This window comes from Cornus florida, unplaced genomic scaffold (assembly GCF_030987335.1).
Source record: "Cornus florida cultivar Cherokee Brave unplaced genomic scaffold, ASM3098733v1 CherokeeBrave_3.0.0_Hap2_Chr11, whole genome shotgun sequence".
In the NCBI taxonomy this organism is placed as follows: domain Eukaryota; kingdom Viridiplantae; phylum Streptophyta; class Magnoliopsida; order Cornales; family Cornaceae; genus Cornus; species Cornus florida.
The window spans coordinates 124,364,317-124,384,120 of record NW_026775581.1 but is presented as its reverse complement, the minus strand read 5'-3'; the positions used below and the strand labels follow the sequence as shown (position 1 = coordinate 124,384,120).

General features: G+C 33.9%; 1 protein-coding gene and 1 pseudogene across 1 annotated transcript; both read left to right on the top strand.

Moving 5' to 3' along the window:
- Positions 1-230: 230 nt before the first annotated feature.
- On the top strand, positions 231-4,691 carry LOC132286230 (cinnamyl alcohol dehydrogenase 1-like; annotated as a pseudogene).
- A 7,075-nt stretch (positions 4,692-11,766) lies between these two features.
- LOC132282056 (homoserine kinase-like) lies at positions 11,767-13,603 on the top strand. Its single transcript, XM_059783688.1, has 3 exons — positions 11,767-11,899; positions 11,991-12,021; positions 13,192-13,603. The coding sequence occupies exons 1-3, from the start codon at positions 11,767-11,769 to the stop codon at positions 13,601-13,603; spliced, it is 576 nt and encodes a 191-aa protein (XP_059639671.1).
- The last annotated feature ends 6,201 nt before the right edge of the window (positions 13,604-19,804 follow it).

Sequence of the window (19,804 nt, the reverse complement as noted above, 5' to 3'; positions counted from 1 at the left end):
CGCATCAATAAAATTTTTGAAAAAAAAATAAAAAATGGGGAAAATTGGAAACATTACAATATCCATTGACCTTTCATTTAATATACTAGTACTATATATATTTGTACATATATAGATAACAGCCTGAGAACCAAACCACTAAATTAAAGACTCAATTTCCCTTTTTTAACAACATTTCTCTTTATCTCCATTCTCTATATCCTTTCCATTGAAAACTCAAGTTTAGAAAGATGGAGGGAAGAAAAGTCATTGGTTGGGCTGCCAGAGATACATCTGGAGTTCTCTCTCCATATTCATTCAATCTCAGGTCTCTCTCACTCTTTCTATATATATATATATATAATATCTAGTGACTAATGTTTTAATGTCCAAATGAATAGGGACACAGATGCTGAAGATGTAGTTTTCAAGGTGTTGTATTGTGGAATAAACCACACAGATCTTCATCAGATAAGGAGTGAGATTCATAACGCCAATTACCCTTTGGTTCCAGGGTACCCAACTTTCTCTAAATTCAATTCATAAACTTTATGGTACCATGTACAAAAAAAAAAAAAAAAAAAAAAAAAAAAAAAAAAAAAATAATAAACCAAAAATTATGTATTCTAACTATCTAGTCCACTTTCTAAATTTATTTAATTTATGCCCATAAGCTATATATCTTTGTATATTACATTCTCATTTCTTTTTATAGTTTATTTATTTTTGGTAACAAAATTGATAATGGAAGGCATGAAGTGGTGGGAGAAGTAGTGGAGTTGGGATCAAAAGTGAAGAAATTCAGAGTAAGGGACATGGTTGGGGTTGGGTGCATAGTTTGGTCTTGTGGGGAATGCTTGTCCTGCTAATCCAACATAGAACAATACTGCAACAACAGAATCCTCACTTATAATGGCATCTACAAAGATGGAAAACTGACTGAGGGAGGCTTCTCTTCTGCCATGGTTGTTCATCAAAGGTAATTGAAAAATAAGCAAACAACTACTACTTATTCCCATCAATGGTAATTTATAAATTGCACCAATTAACATGAAGTTAATCAATACAGGTTTGTTATCAAAATACCGGCACACCTTGCACCTGAGCAGGTAGCACCATTATTATGTGCAGGGGTGACATTATATAGTCCCTTGAAACAGTTCAATGGGTCCAATAAGGTCCTTAAGGCAGGGATTTTGGGGTTGGGAGGAGTTGGTCATTTTGGTGTTTTGATAGCCAAGGCAATGGGGTATCATGTGACTGTGATCAGCTCTTCGGATAGGAAAAAAGAAGAGGCTTTGGATGTTTTGGGTGCAAATGCATTCTTACTGAGTTCTAATGATGTTGAAATAGAGGCAGCATGAAATAACCTCGACTACATTCTTGACACCGTACCGGCTGTGCATCTTCTGCAATCATACCTTTCACTCCTTAAGGTTGAAGGGAAGCTATTTATAGTTGGAGCTGTTCCCAAGTGTAATATCCCTAATTTTAAAAGGATAGTCTCGATACTTTCATTATTATTTTATTGTATTTTTGTGTGACTAGTTGGCTTATTTGTTAATTGTTTTAGTAGGATATTTGATTTAATTGTTTAATTATGTGTTTAAATTGCATTTATTTGGTTTAATTGTTTTTAATTGATTTCTGGTTTTCAGGCAATTGAATTGTTTAATTAGATTAATTTAGTAATTATCAACTGTAATGTAAAATAAGTTAAAAGAGTTTTAAATTAAAATAAGTTTAATGAGTTTTAAATTACGTTATTAAGTTCTTTAAGGTTTCTGTTAGAAGTCCCGTAGGTGGAAGCAGACAAAGGTTGTAACGAGGGTTTTATCCTATGAGCCGACTAGGGTTTAACTTATATTAGGGTTTCTGTCTTGGATTACCATTAGAATTAGGTTATAGTTGTGCCTATATATACACAGTATAGTTTGTAGCAAGGGTTGGAAAAACCCTATTCACGTATTAACGCTACAAAGAGAAACAAAGTGAGGTTTTAAGAGAATATAGCATGTTCGGCGGGGGTTTCGATTGCGGCTTAAAGGGAGAAGGGAAGAACAAAAGTAATAGGAGGCTAGATAGTATTTCACTGTTGCCGGAAACGTGGACACAACGCCGAGATTTCATAACTGAAATCACAGGCAAGTTCTTTTCTTCCTCTTTCCCATTGGCCTGTGTTTTGTGCACCTAGATATGCTCTAGGGTTTTAATGGATCAATAACTGAATTTTGCATGTTTTTTATATGTCAAATTAATCATATGTATGCTTTGAATTAGTTCTGTGATGGTTTCTGCAAGTTGTGTTACAGTATTTGGTTTATTAAGCATGTTTTAATCGGTAAGTGTTAAAGGAATTTAGTAATGCAAATTGGTCTAAATAATGAACTTGGATGCTATTGGACATACTTAGGACTTCTAGGCTCAGTTTTTAAAACAAACAGACAGGTTGGAAGCGGCCGGAGACGAAGTAGAATGCCGCAGAAGTTGTAGACGGGCAGACGGCTCTCAGAGAGGGAGAGAGCCGGCTCCATGGAGGAAGGAGCCGGCTCCCCCCAAGTGTAGAGCCGGCTCCCCCCAAGTGTAGAGCCGGCTCTAGGTGGTGTAGATACGGCTCCAAGATGTTTTGGAGCCTACTCTATAAGTTTAAGAGTAGGCTCTCTCACAGGGAATTTTTTTTTGAACTTTCTGGGCACTGTTTGGATGTTTTTAATGCTTCCTGAACTGTGTTGTGAGTGTACTGGGGTTCTTAAGTTAAATTTTAAGAGTTATTAAAACCTCTGATTGCATGGTTTATGCCTCTACACTAAAGGATGGAACAATATAAAAGTATATAGTTTATGGAAGGAACTGGACCGTTTAATGTAATTTTAACAATTTATCGGATGATAGCATGAATATAAATCTTATTTTAAATGCATGATAGGGTCATCTATTTTTTGGTTTTGGTCTATGCATGCTCTGGTTGCTAATTGTTGAAATATTAAATCTCATTCTGTAATAACACAGATTGTTGCTTAGATTTTAATTGCTGTAATATTAGACATTCTTTTGCAATTATTGGGATATTGGTTTTAGGACTATAAATTACTAAACTATTATTTATGTGTTGTAATTTACAAGGATATAGAGGATTGTATGCACCGGTATGGGACGGTGGCATACTAGGGATGGTTTAACTCAAAACAGTAAGACCTGACCTATTAGATAAAAGGAATAGATTGTAAAATATTGAATCCTAAATTGTGTTTAAGTCAGATCAACTGAGTAAGTTGAGTGACTTATTGGATTAGTTGGGTGTAGTTAAGTTATGTCAACTGAATAAGTTAAGTGACTAACTGGACTGTGTTTAGTATGTTAGCTTGATGAATAATTGAGTGACATACTCTGGATTTGGACGGACTTTAGATATATGGTTATGGTACCACGAGATGAGTTTGAGTCTCAGGCTCATTGGTAATGGTGCGTATATGCAGTGGATGCGTAGCTGGAGATGATAGGTTGGGGTGTACCTTGTTAGGTCTAGGTACTCATGCCCACCTTTGGGTGCGTTTTCGCATGTTGCCTTCTATTTAGGTTGAGACCCCTATGGTAGTCCAGTGAATATTCCTTAGTCTGGATATTTATATACTTACGGATTAGATAGCTATTACGAGGTATCTAGGGTGTATCTGTATATTGGGTCACTGTATGGATCGCAGTTAAATTAGAACTTGTTCGTGGGTCTGACACATTCTTTTATTTTTTTCAGGTATAGGACGGCTCCAACCTTAAAGCTTAATCAAGCTGGTCAAGGACAGTTTCTCATTCATCTGCTTAAGTAGGACTTCTCTTTATGATCTAGTTTAGTTTTATTTTCAGTTCAGTTGACATTTTTATTTAGGGGTCCACTAGATGGATTCCCAAGTTGTACTCTTGACGGTTTTGGATTTGGAGTTTTATTATTCGGTATTGGTTGGAGGATTTTATATTTCATAACTCTTTCAGCTTTCTTATTTAAATCTTTTTTATTCTATGTTCATTTTAAAATACTTTAATTGTTTGATATTTCCCTCAGGTTTGGGCTTGGGCTTGATCAACCGTATCTCGGATTCGAGGGGTATCATACCAAGCCACTGCAATTTAGTGCACTCGATACAACCATTTATCTTTACCCTTTGCATCTGAAATTCAATGCTAAACTGTGGGGCCAAATGTGACAAACGTGTGGAGGAAATACTGCGTACATATGAGTCTTTTTAGACCCTACAATGGTGAGATTCTCTTGCACTCAACTAATTTTTTATTACATTGTTATCAATCATGACTACTTTAACTTGGTGATAGTTTAGTGTGGCTCTTGTTAATTTTGGAATGAAAAATCATTTAGTGCTGGATAGTTGGACTATCCCGACCGTTTTAATGTAAATGGGAACTAATGTCACATCAAAATAGTTTGAATTGTCTAACTGTTGAACTCCGTATTATGATTCTTTTGACACTGAAATGGTCTTTGATTGTTTTGTCATACAACGAAGAAGACGATTACGGGAAGTTTCATTGGAAGCATGGAAGAGACACAGGAAATTTTAGATTTTGGGGCAGAAAAGGGGTTGACATCAATGATAGAGGTAGTGAATATGGATTTTGTGAGTGAGGCATTTGAGAGAATGGAAAGGAATGATGTGAGATATAGGTTTGTGCAGGATGTGGCTGGCAGCAACCTTGAATGATAAAGCACACATCCACAGTGATATCATGAGGATACCAAAAACAGCCTGAGCCGGGCACGACCCAGATTACCAGAAATGGGTTGGGTAAGAGCACTTGGTTTGAGCCAAATCTTCACTTATCAGGCCCAGGACCAGAGGATCAGTTTAAAAGCCCGTTGAAGAGAAAATGAAATGGGCCCATAACCAAGATGAGCCTAGAGGATCAGCCCAGCGTGAAGAGTTAGTTAGGAAGCTTTTAGAATGTTTGGAGATATATATAAAAAGACTAAAAAGAGAAAGAAAAAAGTGGTTGAAAAATTCTTGAAGCGTAAAACTATTCTGTCCAAATTGAGAGAGAATATTTCTTACATCTTCATATCAATTCTCAAATAAATTTGGTTTTGTCTTATATATGTTGTACAATAATTCTTTTGCTCTGCTCATTTATGTTCTCGTGTAGCAATGTCAGACTGTTTTTAGCATTATCCATATGATAAGAATTTAATGTTTATAACATGACCCCTTTTTTCAAGATTTATTACTGTATGTTTAATTCTTCAATAACAATGTTTAATACTAGTTGGTCAACGCTTCTTTATCACATTTTGATTTGATTTGGTTCTTGAACAATCAACAATCAGAAAAATGAATGCAACGCGTAATTGCAACATATTTCTTTGGACTATTTTATTTTATTTTATTTTTTGGGTTTTAAGTCAAATTTTCAACTATCAAAGATTTCATCTTTACTTCCTTTCTTTTAAGTCACTGAACTTGAACTTGAACTTTTCGGTAGGTTAAAATTACTTATTTATCATCACTTATTAATTTAATATAAAATTATAAAATATCATAATTATAAAATATCAAAAATACCCTCCAATAAGCTCAGGTTAGAAGAGGATTTTGCAATTAACAAATAATTCAGGGAGGTTTTTTATTTTTTATTTTATTTTTTGGCACTTTTGTCTAGTAACAATAATAATAATGATAGTTACAAGGAGCAGTAATGACATCAAGATTATTGCAACAATCCGGGATTGGAAAAATGAATGAAAAAATGTAAAATCACATCACACGTGAATCTCGGATGTCATAGTTCTCAGCTGTTTATTATTACCTAATGCACGATTAATTGATTCAAAATTCTCCACATTAAATGACCGATCCTTCCTTTCATTGAAGGACACCATGATGTTTTGAAAAAAATATGACAAAGGTTAAAAAAATTAAAAACAAATATATCCAATGTATTTAATTTCTGTATTAACATGATGGATGATGAATGCTTAGCTTTCAATATATATATATATATTCTTAAATTTTAATGTAGATTGAATTAAATGGCACCATTTTATTGATGTAGTTGGACAGAGTAAAAAAGAAGTAGAGAATACTTTCAGAAAATCATCAAACACCTCATTTATTCTTATATATTGCATGGACACAATAAAGCATGAAAATAGTTTCAAGCCTAAATTTTTTTTTTTTTTTCCCGGCAAAGAAAATCAAATTGACATGTTAGTTTTTTTGAGCAATGCTGTGTCCCTCACCGAGGGCACGCTCCAAAGGAGGAGGAGGTGGAAGAGGCTGGAAGAGGCCACGGCTGGGACCGGAAGGGGGTACAGGTCCCTTGGGCTTCTCATCATAGTACGGTAACTCGCGCTCCACAGAAGGAGGTGGAGGAGGGGAGCCACGGCTGGGACCGGAAGGGGGTACAGGTCCCTTGGGCTTCTCATCATAGTACGGTAACTCGCGCTCCACAGGAGGAGGTGATGGAGGGGGGCCACGGCTGGGACCGGAAGGGGGTACCGGTCCCTTGATCTTCACATCATAGTACGGTAACTCGAGTCCTTCGCCATGGATTGAGCTAGATTTCTTGATGTTTCCGACATTGAGCAACTGATAAGAAATTGAATTTGGGGTATTGAATGGGCGAGATTCAGTCACATAGCTTTGGAGCAGAGAAAGTAGAAGAAGAAGAAGGCTAAGGGACTTCAGAGCTCGTGCCATATTGGACGGGTAACAAGTGAGGACTAATGGACCTATCAGCAGGGTTTATATAGATCTTAACAAGTGTGGTCTACTAGACATTAAATTGGGATATATATATATATATTAAGACAACTGTATCCTATATGGAATTTTATACTCCATAACTCACTCGCCAATTAATTATATATTAATTGTACGATCTTTTTTGTTATATGCATTATTATTGGAAAAAATCATAATATAATGCAATAATTTGAATTAAATTTTGAATTCAATTTTGTCAATATATCTCGACTTGAAAACCTATTTTTATTAAATCTTCAAATAATTAAAATTAGAAGTTATAATTTTTTACTATATATGAATGAATTAATTATCTAAATTTTGTTTTCAAATTATTCCCTTTTTTAGTTTATTTGTTCCCTATTCTCTTGGATTTCATCATCCTAATCCTCAACGTAGCATAACTATACTATTTAAATATGAAGAATTCAACATGAACAAAATAATAATAATAATAATGTGTAAGACAAGTAGTTGACATTGCCACCTTCAATTAGTAATTTTTATTTTTTATAATCACAGATGTAGTTCAATATACTATTACATTATAGTATTTGTTTTAAAATGATTCATATAAAAACTGAATAAAGAATTTCTTCTTGTCTTTTTTTTGGAAGGTTTGAATAGAGTATTCATTAAATTAAAAAACTTATATTGAGACTCACATTTAAAATAAAAATTACTTGAAACAAGTATAACAAAAGAAGAATGCATTTTTCTCAAACGGGGCCTTAGGCAACCGCGCAAAGGTTGAGCCTCTCATGGTCTTTATAATATTTTGAAGGGGTATAATCGTCTAAGGAAAATAATCACAAAAAACATAGAACATCCATGCAGAATGCAGTTTTGAAAACTAATATCCTAACTTTAATCAAAAGCTCTAATAAATTAAAATATCTATCATTTAAAATTTTATTTATTTTATTATTTATTTTTACCTAACCCACTTATAATAAAATAAAAAAAAAGGTTAAGTGCAACAAATTCCCTTCTAATATAAAAAATGTGCAAGAAACACCCATATTAAAAATTAAGTACATATAAATCCTTGTATTATTAGTCTTTTGAGCAAATTGTCCCCTATTGCATAGATATGTTAAAAAATAGCCCTTGGTGACATCATGATTTTTTAAAAATCCAAAAATACCTTTTTTGAGTGACAAAAATATCTTTATTAATTTTGTATATATTTAAAAGCAAAATGCAAAAAAAATCTCCTGACTAATTTTTTTTTTTGCCAAAAAAACCCCTCTAACTATCCAAGGGGGCTAACATAGTGGATGGGAGTGGTTGAAAAATATTTTTGAGACGAAAATACCCCTATTCCTATTACATAGGGATTATTGCACAAAAACCTCCTCTACGAATTTTTGGAAAAAACCTCATTAAACAAAAAAATTCACATAAACCCCCCCTTAACTATCCAATTTGTTGCAAAGTGATGTTATAATGACTAAAGTGACCCTTAATATAATTTTAATAGAATGGTGCTCCTTAATATTAAATTAAAATTAATACAAACTCATTTTGCATAGTGTTGTTATAAAAATTTTGATTCTTTTTAAACAGTGAGTCTATAAGAAAATTAAAATACCTTGAAACAATTTTCAATTTTTTCTTAAAATTTTATTTTGAAAAATAAAAAAGTACCTTTAGTTAGCTTTTCTTTTCTTTTTTATGATTTAAAATGAAAATATCTTGAAGCAAAATTCAAAATTTTTATTTTTATTTAGCTTTTCTTTTCTTTCTTTCTTTTAAAAAATAAAAGTTTAAGAAAATTTTGAAAATTGTTTTGAGGTATTTTCATTTTGAAAATTTTGAAAACAAATTCGGCTCGAACCAACAATAAAATAGAAAGATAATTCTAAATTTGTAAGTAAATGCAACTTACACAAATGAAAAAGACAATATCAATAGGACCCAAAAAAAAATATATATATATTAAGAGGCATCCCATTGAAATTTTTTCATAGTTTAAGTGAGGGCGTATTCAAAATTTTACAAAATTTATAAATAAATAATGCAAGTAAAAAAAATTCATTGGTAGCCACCCCACTTATCTGTACATAAGTCAGTGCCTGAATATCTCACACTGGGTACGTAGTAGATCATCTCTTTTGGGGACTTGGAGCGGGTTACTCGACCAAGATAAAATATTCCTCTTTTTATGCATGGCCCATATAAGAGACCAAAACATGTAAATATATACATATATGCATGAGTGTATATATATATATATATATATATATATATATATATATATATATATGTTGGTGTATTCAATAAATTAAGGATTAATTACACTCACATTTCTTCAGATTTGCCTTATTGACAGTCAAAATGAAGTTAACCTATTTTTTAACAATGACACCCCTCTAAAAAATTTGAACCAAGCAGGCCCTTAAAAGGTAAAAAATGACTAGATTACCCTTCAATAAAATATTAATTTTAAAATAAAATATCATAATTTTTAAATGACGAAATTACCCTTGTTAGGTTTCTCTCTCTACCTCCCCACTCAAAAACCCAAGACTTTCTTCCTCTCTCTACCCTCTCACCTTCATCAAAAACCCACCACCACCACCACCCGCTGCAACCTCCACCACCCACCAGCATCCTCACTACAATATTAATCACATGTTTGTATTTACATTTCAGAAATAAATTGATTTAGGAATCAAACACATACATACATAGATACACACACATCCCCATTATGTTATCTCCAATCCAATCCAACCTATCTACATCAAGCTCTTCAACAATCCTCCTATATTGGTGAAAAAAATAGCATTCAATCCCTCCTTTTCTCCAATGATCCTCCTCCACACATGCTAACCCGAAACCCTAAAATCAAACCAATAAAACCTAATCAAACCCATTTGGCATCGCGGTGATGGTAGATGAGGTGGTCTGACGGCGGCGGCAATTATAGACAAAGCAGTATGACGGCGGCAAGGAATGGAAGGTCTCGCCGCCCGCTCATTGTCGGTGGCGCCTCCACCATCGCCTCATCTGGTTCGCTCTCTGCTCCAAAGAGAAGAGCACTTTGTTTGTCTGGTTTTGTTTTTTTTTTTTATTTTATTTTTTAAGAAAGATGTGGGTTTCTCTTCAAAACTCTCGGTGTGTGTGTGTGTTTGGAAGCTTTTTTATTTATTTATAATATAAAAAAACTGAAGAAGAACTATATATAAAAATAATTTTAATTTCCATTTATATTACATAAGGATTTGCTTCCAAAATTATTCAGTTTTTCTCTCCATACTAGTAGGATTAAAATGGTTTATATCTTCTTCTTCCCCTCCTCTTCTTCATTCTCTTTCAATATATATAATTATATATGTATATGTTTAAGTATAATTAGAGAATATAATATATATCTATACATATACATACATGTATTCTGAAGAGGTTAGTTTGGTATATTAAAATTAGTTAGAAGGTTAAATTGGTAATTTTAGCACTATAATGGGTCAGTTGACTAGTCAAAGGGCTTTCTAGTCATTTTATCACATGTCAGAATGCTAAGGAGTGTTTTTGTCAATCAGAGCAAACTTGAGGAGGTGTCGTTGTTTAAAAATAGGCTATCTTCTATTTGATTGTTAATAGAGCAAACTTCAGAGTGTGCGAGTGTAATTAACCCATAAATTAATTAATGAGCTAGCTTTAATCAGCAATAAATAAATTAATTAATTTAAATAGCATTAATTCATACCCGTCTTACAAAACTATTGTTTTGGAGAGCTTGTTCATGGCAATGGCCATCTGGCCTATATAGTTGCATGAGTAGGAGGATGCTCAGTGGGTCAGAAACAATTGTTTTGGAGAGAGACTGATTCAGAGTTCTAAGCCGTTGATATAGAGGTTTTTTCGCCTCGTGTTGACTATTATAATCCATACACACTGAACAATTACTCCTCTGTCAATGGTCTAGCTATTTGATTCACGACAATTCAGATCCTTGGTATAGATGTCAATGTAGACGGAGACCTCTTTGGCATTGGACCTCAGCATTATGAGGGTGCGATAATAAATTTGGTGAAATGATTAGGAATTTCTTGATTAGAATTTATTTGAGGAATTAACACATGTTCCCAAAGACGGCACCAACTGATGATACAAAAATTTACATGCTCCGGAACCAGTGGTGATTCCTAGAAGACAAGTCCGGAGTGATTCCTACGAGACAAGAAAAGTGATGACCGGTGTGGTGCCAGCCGAGTACACTCCAACAGTCCGATTGAATATCGGATAAATGATTAAATATGGAATTTATGGCATACCTTTTTAGGTTGACTTAGAAGCATTAACAGTAGTAATTTTCTATCATGAAACAAATTTACTTTCCTTGTCAATTACGGATTTAAGAGTCATTGGAGATTTAAGAGTTATTGGAGAGGGTAATAGTTACTATTTCTATCTCTTTAAGTTTATCCACTCTTTGAATCTCCATGTCACTTGAATTCTTATGTAATCATTGGGGAGGGTAATAGTTGCTATTTTTATCTCTTTAAGTTTATTCCATGTCACTTGGAATTCTTATCGTATCACTTATAGACCTACCATCTTTTTTTTTATTTTTTTATTTAAAAAAAGTTAATTTTTTTTATAACAACACTAGGCCAAATGAGTTTGTATTAATTTTAATTTAATATTAAGGGACACCATTTTATTAAATTTATATTAAGGGACACTTTGCAACAAATTAGAAAAGCAATTGCACGACTCGTCAATAGAATTTTTATTAATTAAAGCATCAAAATAAGCAAAATATTAGCAGTACACACCACCAACATAATTGGAAAAAGCAAGTGACCCTCCGTACTACGACTCTCCCTCCGGTGACAAGAACAAAATTAAGAACGTTAAAAGATTGGGAACCATTTGATAATCGGATGATTCATCAGCTGAGTTGAATTGGGGCGGGAGTGTTTTCAGCGTCGATCGGGCAGCAGACGCAGTCAAGCGGGAGTAGCTTCGGCAAAGCAAGCTTTTTCCGGTGCGTACTGTGTGTCGTCGCCGTCTATAGTGTTCAGCGATGCGTCAGTTCCGTGATGATTGGTGGTGTAGGTGGCGATGGCGGTATAGGGGAATTGAGATTAAGGATGGTGGAGGGGAATTGAGCTTTCGGGCAACTGGACAAGTGTTTTCGACCGTTCAGTATTGTGATCGTTCTTGTTTCAGACCGCTTTGGATCAATTTGTTATTATATCAATTCTTTAGATCTTGTCTGAGAATTGTGTTATATTTTTGGGTTCGCAGGGCAGAAAAGGTTCAATGAGTTTGTGTTCAAGTATGTGAGAATTTGAAAGAAAATACTCAAAACTAGGTTATTCATTTGGGCAAGAACATCCAGGTTGCCAGATTTTGGGACAGACAGTGACGATGGATTGATAAAAGGAATAAACCCATCTTTTTGAAAGGAACAGAAGTGAATCATAAGTTCTTATATGTGATTGAGGTAGGATGAGAATAAATTATGACGGACATTATGAAAATTTCAGACTTGCTAGGTTGTTAATTATAAAATCGTGGCCTAAAAAAATTAGCACTGGTGGTTTTTTTTTTTACAAGGATTCCTTTTTCTATTGCATGTTCGAATAGTTGTCTTCTTCTGTTTAGTCTTGATCTTTTGTAAATCTTTTTCTTAACTCGGAATCAATGAAACATACTGGTTTAATATATATATATATATATATATATGCAAGTGAGAAACATGCTGGTTTAATATTTGATCCCAAAGATGGAACAAATTGTGCATGATTTGTCATAAGAGAGAGTTTGTAAGGCTATTATCTATATTTACAATCAAGTGAGTTTTCAAAATTTTGCTCTTTGAAAACTATTTTGTAGTTTTACGTGTCAAGAGAATTTTAATACTCAAAAAATTGAAAATTGTTCTCTATTTTTATTCTTTGAAAATTATTCTCAAAAATAATTTTATGAGATGCAAATTAAGTAAGACCAAAAATTCTGTAAATTACTTAAATTTATTTGCTATTTGTTAGTGGTAAGGACTAAGGATACCGACCTAAATTATAATAGGTTTGGTTCCCACACTTGAGAAGATTAAAATTGATTAGAAAAGTAAAAATTAGCCACATTAGATTTCTTTTCAATTTTCAGTTTTTCACGCTTTAGGTAATTGAAATGTATAAAAAGGAAATTAGATTCCAAAATACAGATATTTGCACTTACATTTAACGCCTCTCAACTACACCTTGAAAGTTGAGCTTAGAATATTTGTGAGACAATTGTAGAGCATGATAGACTTTGTTCTGTTCTGTGTTGTTTTGTTCTAGGCCCGCTATAGTAGCCCAAATTCGGTCCAAAACATGTTTGGTCGGTTCTGTTTTGTTTTCAACAGTTACTAAACATTCCAATTAATTGGCCCAAAACTTGAAACACCGAAATGATGTTTTATGATGTTCTGTGTGCTGTTGGCCCAAGTCTGGTACTGTAGCGGAAGGAACAAACCCAACTTTTCTCTCTCTACAACCTTCAGATGCAACCTCTCCGCACCAGCCACGGTCGCTGACCTCGGCCCCGGCTTTGACTTCCTTGGTTGCGCCGTTGATGGCATCGGCGACTACGTCACTTTGCGAGTCGATCCCGACGTCCATCCTGGAGAAATCTCCATCTCCGAGAAACTCAGCAAAAACCCTCTATGGAATTGTGCCGGAATCGCCGCCATTTCCGTCATGAAGATGCTTAACATTCGATCGCTGGGCCTTTCTCTTTCCCTCGAGAAAGGTTTGCCGTTGGGAAGCGGCCTCAGATCCAGCGCCGCCAGTGCCTCCGCGGCAGCAGTCGCGGTGAATGAGCTTTTTGGTGGCCCGTTGTCTGTGTCGGTTCTCGTCCTTGCTGGACTCTAATCCGAGTCCAAGGTCTCCGGTTACCATGCCGAACCTCTGTATCAAAGTATGGAATGTCTTGGTTCAAAGCAGGTACTTGATTCTCATCTTCGCCGATTGTCTCTTTCTTGTCCACATCCAACACGATATCTCTGCAACCCATTTGAGTTCAGTGAAAATTTCGTTACCCAAATCAAAACCAAGATGAAAATTCACAAAAAATTCAAACTCACCTGCCCATGAAGACGTCCATATTGCAGCTCCAACAACAAGAAAGTAAAATGCATACTGTGAATTCAAAAAGAAACCAATAAAATTACATTTTGGTTTTGATTACAAACAAACCCACCACCACATTCTTTAACTTTCTCTCTCTAAAACTTTGTATCTCATTTCTCTCTCTAGAATTTACTCCCAATCCTATTTGTTTAACATGTCCTGTAAATAGAGAAGTTTTTTACAGTGTTAGGTGGTTTCTTCGGCTGCTTCTTGTGTAAAACAGACACAGAAGTCTAGAGAGAGAAAGTTGACGGAAGAGAGAGAGAGGGTGAGGCACTGGATGTGAAACGAAATATCTTCCAAATATGTTCTGCCATTTTTCTGCTCCAAAATTCTCGCTGAAAATTTTAATTTTTTTGTTCTCGTCTCAGAATACCTCTGGTAACAAAACATTTGTTCGGTTATACCATAAAACAAAACGTCCGAAAATACAACACATATACTTGTTTAGTTGCTATGAAATTTTATTAATTTATTTTATTTTAAGAAGGAAAAAAAAAGTCATTAATGTCAACTCATTTTATATAAAATGCCCATGCATCACTTTTATTGATATACTTTCTTATAAGAGGAATAATACATCAAAGCATAAAAATTCCCAAAGTGCAGTGCATGTTCCTCGGGAGCAAATTCTCTGATCTTTTGAAAATTTGTAAGCTTGAGTTCTTCAACATGACCTATACTTGGGATGGGTTGGCTAGCCTCAAATTCTCCGCTCTTTTGAAACTTAATAAGCTTGAGTTCTTTAACATGACCTATATCTGGGCTGGGTTGGCTAGTCTCAAATTCTCTAATCTTCTTAAAGTTTACAAACTTGAGTTCTTCAGCATGACCTATACTTGGGCTGGGTTGACTAGCCTTAAATTATCTAATTGCCCGAAAATTTGCAAGCTTGAGTTTTTTTATCATGACCTATACCTGGGCTAGGTTGGCTAGCCTTAAATTCTCCGATTTTTTGAAAGTTTGTAAGCTTGAGTTTTTCAGCAAGACCTATACCTGGGCTGGGTCGGCTAGCTTCAAATTCTCCTATCTTTTGAAAGTTTGTAAGCTTGAGTTCTTCAACATGACCTATACCTTGGCTAGCCTCATATTCTCTAATCTTCTGAAAGTTTACAAACTTGAGTTCTTCAGCATGACCTATACTTGGGTTGGGCTGGCTCTCCTCAAATTCTCCAATTTTCTGAAAGTTTACAAACTTGAGTTGTTCAGCATGACCTATACCTGGGCTGGGTTGGCTCTCCTCAAATTCTCCAATCTTCTGAAAGTTTGCAAACTTGAGTTCTTCATCATGGCCTATACCTAGGTTGGGTTGGCTAGACTCAAATTTTCCAATCTTTTGAAAGTTTGTAAGCTTAAGTTCTTCAGCATGACTTATACCTTAGCTAGCCTCAAATTCTCTAATCTTCTGAAAGTTTGCAAACTTGAGTTTTTCAGCATGAACTATACCTAGGCTGGGCTGGCTCTCCTCAAATTCTCCAAATTTCTGAAAGTTTGTAAACTTGAGTTCTTCAGAATGACCTATACCTGGGCTGGGATGTCTCTCCTCAAATTCTCCAATCTTCTTAAAGTTTGCAAGCTTGAGTTCTTCATCATGACCTATACTTGGGCTGGGTTGGCTAGCCTCAAATTCTCAGATCTTTTGAAAGTTTGTAAGCTTGAGTTCTTCAGCATGACTTACCTTGGCTAGCCTCAAATTCTCTAATCTTCTGAAAGTTTGTAAACTTGAGTTCTTCAGCATGACTTATACCTGGACTGGGCTGGCTCTCCTCAAATTCTCTAATCTTTTGAAAGCTTGCAAACTTGAGTTCTTCAGCATGACCTATACTTGGGCTGGGCTAGCTCACCTCAAATTCTCCAATCTTCTGAAAGTTTACAAGCTTGAGTTCTTCATTATGACCTATACCTGGGCTGGGTTGGCTAGCCTCAAATTCTCCGATCTTTTGAAAGTTTGTAAGCTTGAGTTCTTCAGCACGACCTATACCTGGGCTGGGTTGGCTAGCCTCAAATTCTCTGATCTTCTGAAAGTTTGTAAGCTTGAGTTCTTCAGCATGACCTATACCAGGGCTGGGTTGGCTAGCCTTAAATTCTCTAATCTTCTAAAAGTTTGCAAGCTTGAGTTCTTTAGCATGACCTATACCTGGCCTGGGTTGGCTGGCTTCAAATTCTCCAATCTTTTGAAACGATTGTTGATCAAGGAAGAATGAATTTGGGGTATTGAATAGGCGAGCTGCACTCACACAGCTACTTAGTAGCAGAGGAAGGAGAAGAAATGAGCAAAGGAAGTACTTTGGACCTCTTACCATATTGGACTTGGGTAACAAGCGCGTAGTGGGCATAGTGCGCCTTTTCCATACATGGCCCGGTGACTCACACTAAGAACTACATGCTTGGACTGCAGCGGCAGAACCGACGGAGGTGAGTCGGGCTTACTACCTGTGGTGTGGACCTTGATGTTCGAGTACTCTTCAAAACCATAGATTTTGGCTTGGGTAGTACAAAACCACCAAATACTATAAATACTACCTCCGTCACATATTAATAATCAGACTTAGATTCTTTAGTGCGGAGGAGATTATAGGACAAACTTATGCCTTAAAATGCATAGTTGGCAACAATTTAAAACTAATTAAGGCAACATTTGCCTATTCCTTTAAATACAATATATTAATTCAATTAGATTTATAAACTATATTAAGGTAACATTTTTATGCACGTCTGTTACAATTAATCTAAATTTCAAATAATATTTGCTTTATTCCCTTCATGTGTCATTAGTGATAATTCGAAATTGAGGTTGGAATTAATTTTCCATCTCTATTTATTTCAATTGCATTCTTCTTATTTTTTTTTGAATTATATTTTCATCAATAAATATACCAAGACTAATATTGTACAGAAAATTATATTACAATTAATTTAATATTTTGTTTTTCAATTTTAGCTACATATATAGTTCAAGTTTGTCACCCTAGCTAATTCAAAATTTTTGGCTCCACCCACAGATTGGGATTTATGAATATTAAATACCCCTCTGTCACATATATATTAATATTCAGGCTTGGATTCTCTCGTGTGGAGGAGGTCATGGGATAAATCTTGTGCCTTAAAACGCACCATTGGCAGAATCTAAAACTAATTAAGTCAACATTTACCTATTCCTTTAAATACAATATATTAATTCAATTAGATTTATAAACTATATTAAGGTAACATTTTTATGCACGTGTGCTTCAATTAATCTCAATTTTAAAATTAAAAAAAATCTGCTTTATCCACTTCATGTGTCATTAGTGATAATTCGAAATTGAGGTTGGAAATAAATTTCCATCTCTATTTATTTCAATTGAATTCTCCTCATTTTTTTTTTAATTATATTTTCATCAATAAATATACCAAGACTAATATTGTACAGAAAATTATATTACAATTAATTTAATATTTTGTTTTTCAAATTTTAATAACATATATAGTTCAAGTTTGTCACCCTAGCTAATTCAAAATTTTTGGCTCCACCCACAAATTGGGGTTTATGAATATTGAAGTGGTTAAATTAAATTGTTTGAAATTGAGGTTGAAATTTATTTTCTGTATACAATTCGTGGAAGAGTTCACAAAAATAATCCCATTCACATATAGATGAACAGTCGAGAGACGTGCAAAAAAATGTTACTTAATAAAAATGCTTACAAATCTAATTGAATTAATATATTGTAGTTAAAGGAATGAGCAAATGCTGTCTCCATTAGTGCTGTCAACGGTATGTTTTGAGCACATGCTTTGCCCTGTGGGAGGAAAAGAAGTCCATTAATAGTTCACTTTTCCTTTTTAGCATGCTATAAACTAATTGTCCATTCTAAAAGTTCAAATAAAACAAATACCATATTTTCATAATTATCCTTTTAATTTTTCAAAAGCGTTCGAACTTAATATTAAATATTTTAAAAATTAGAAAAGACAATTTAATAATTTAAAATAGGAACAATGCGACAAGTTTCTTAAAAAGTTATAAACCCAAAGGCAACTAATATGAAAAAGTGAGAGTATATTATTTTTTCTTTTTAGCTAACAAGAGCGAAGAATGATGTATTAATACATCAATACATTCTATATCTATTATCTCTCTCCACCTATTACGTGCCCAAAAAAAAAAATCATAATGTATACCCAACTGCCATTGGTGGGTGACTCTAACAGAAAAACTCACTTCAAAGTTCGTATAATGATAATAATATGTATATTCTCTATATTGGAGATACCTCCAAACCCATTCAATGCACTAACTATTTGTGCTTATATTATCATAAATGTCCATAAATTGGACTTATTAATTATACTTGCCAATTATAAGTATACTTGTACAACTAACATTCATTTCGAACAAGTATATTGTTTATTAATAAGTATTACTTACTGATATAAAAATATAAATAAATAAATATATATATACATAGTTAAATATACTACGTGTTGGCGTATATTAATTACATTACGGTTTCTGGTGCATACATCATTTAATTATTATATACATACATTAATTATTTATACAACATTTATTTTAGTATTAGTGCGCTTATATATATTATCAGAAATGTCTATAAAGTATTAAGTGTTTTTATTAATTATTATTAAAATATTAAATGTTATTATTAATTACACTTACCAATTATAAGTATACTTGTAGAAATAATATATACTAATTTAAAACAAGAATAATATATAATTGCTTACTAATAAGTATTTCTATACTCTGAGTTGGCGTATATTACTTTCCTACTTAATGCTAATTCAATGCTTATATTCTTAATCAATTGCTTATATTCTTAATTCAATGCTTAATTTTGAATGGGTTAAGGATTTATTTAAGGGAAAGGATCCTCTCCAAGAATAATTCTCTCCAAATATCTACAGATATTAATCTTTTGGCTACTAAGACGTCACATCAAAAACTTATCTGATTAGAATTCTTTATGGAACTTTCTTAAAATATCTAACTATTTAAATTACATGTTTACCCACATAAAAAAACTTTTTCTCTCTCTTCTCCTCTCTTCCTTCTCTCTCCTATATATATATCTATAGAGCCAATTTGCTCCTTTTCTTGATCCGCCGTTGACAACTCTCTCTCTCAAACCTCCACTTTCTTTCTTTCTATGTCGTTCCATAGAGTTGTGTCTCGCATCGAATTGGGTTCACAAGAATCCGTTGACAAGTGGCGAACAAATGCTTTAAACCTTCAATTAATAAAACTGTTCAAGCTTGAAGCCTTCGAATCAATTAATAATTCCAATGATTGGGTGATGGCAATCAACAAAACTGTTCAAACTCTTAAATGTATATTATTGGATAACGAATCTTCTTGTAGATATGGAAGCAGCATTACAAAACCAATGGTCGCCTTCTCCGAGCGCATGGACGCTAGAGACACCATCGCCGAGACTCCAACAGTATATAATCTGTAGATATATATATATACATCTAACCATGTGTGTGTGTGTATATATATATATGTTATATACAGGAGAGAGAAGGAAGAGAGGAGAAAAGAGAAAAAAAAAGTTTTTTTATGTTGGTAAATTTGTAATTTAATATAGTTAGATATTTTAAGAAAGTGAGTTAAATAAGTTGATGATGTAGCGCTTTAGCAGTAGTAAGATTAATAACTGTAGATGCTTGGAGAGAATTTTTCTGGGTTCCTCGAATAATGTGATATCTCACAGGGTAAATCCTTAACCCTTCCCTCTCTTACTAAGACTACAGAATGTTCTTGCGAATATATTATGGCCTTAGTAGTAATATCTGTAGATGCTTGGAGAGAATTTTTCCTGGAGAGGATCCGTTCCTTTTATTTAATTAAGTGTGTTTGATAATGTAATTTGAATATCATTTAAAATTAATTGAATTAGAAAAGAAAATGATTAGCGCCACTTAAAATGAGGTAAAAGT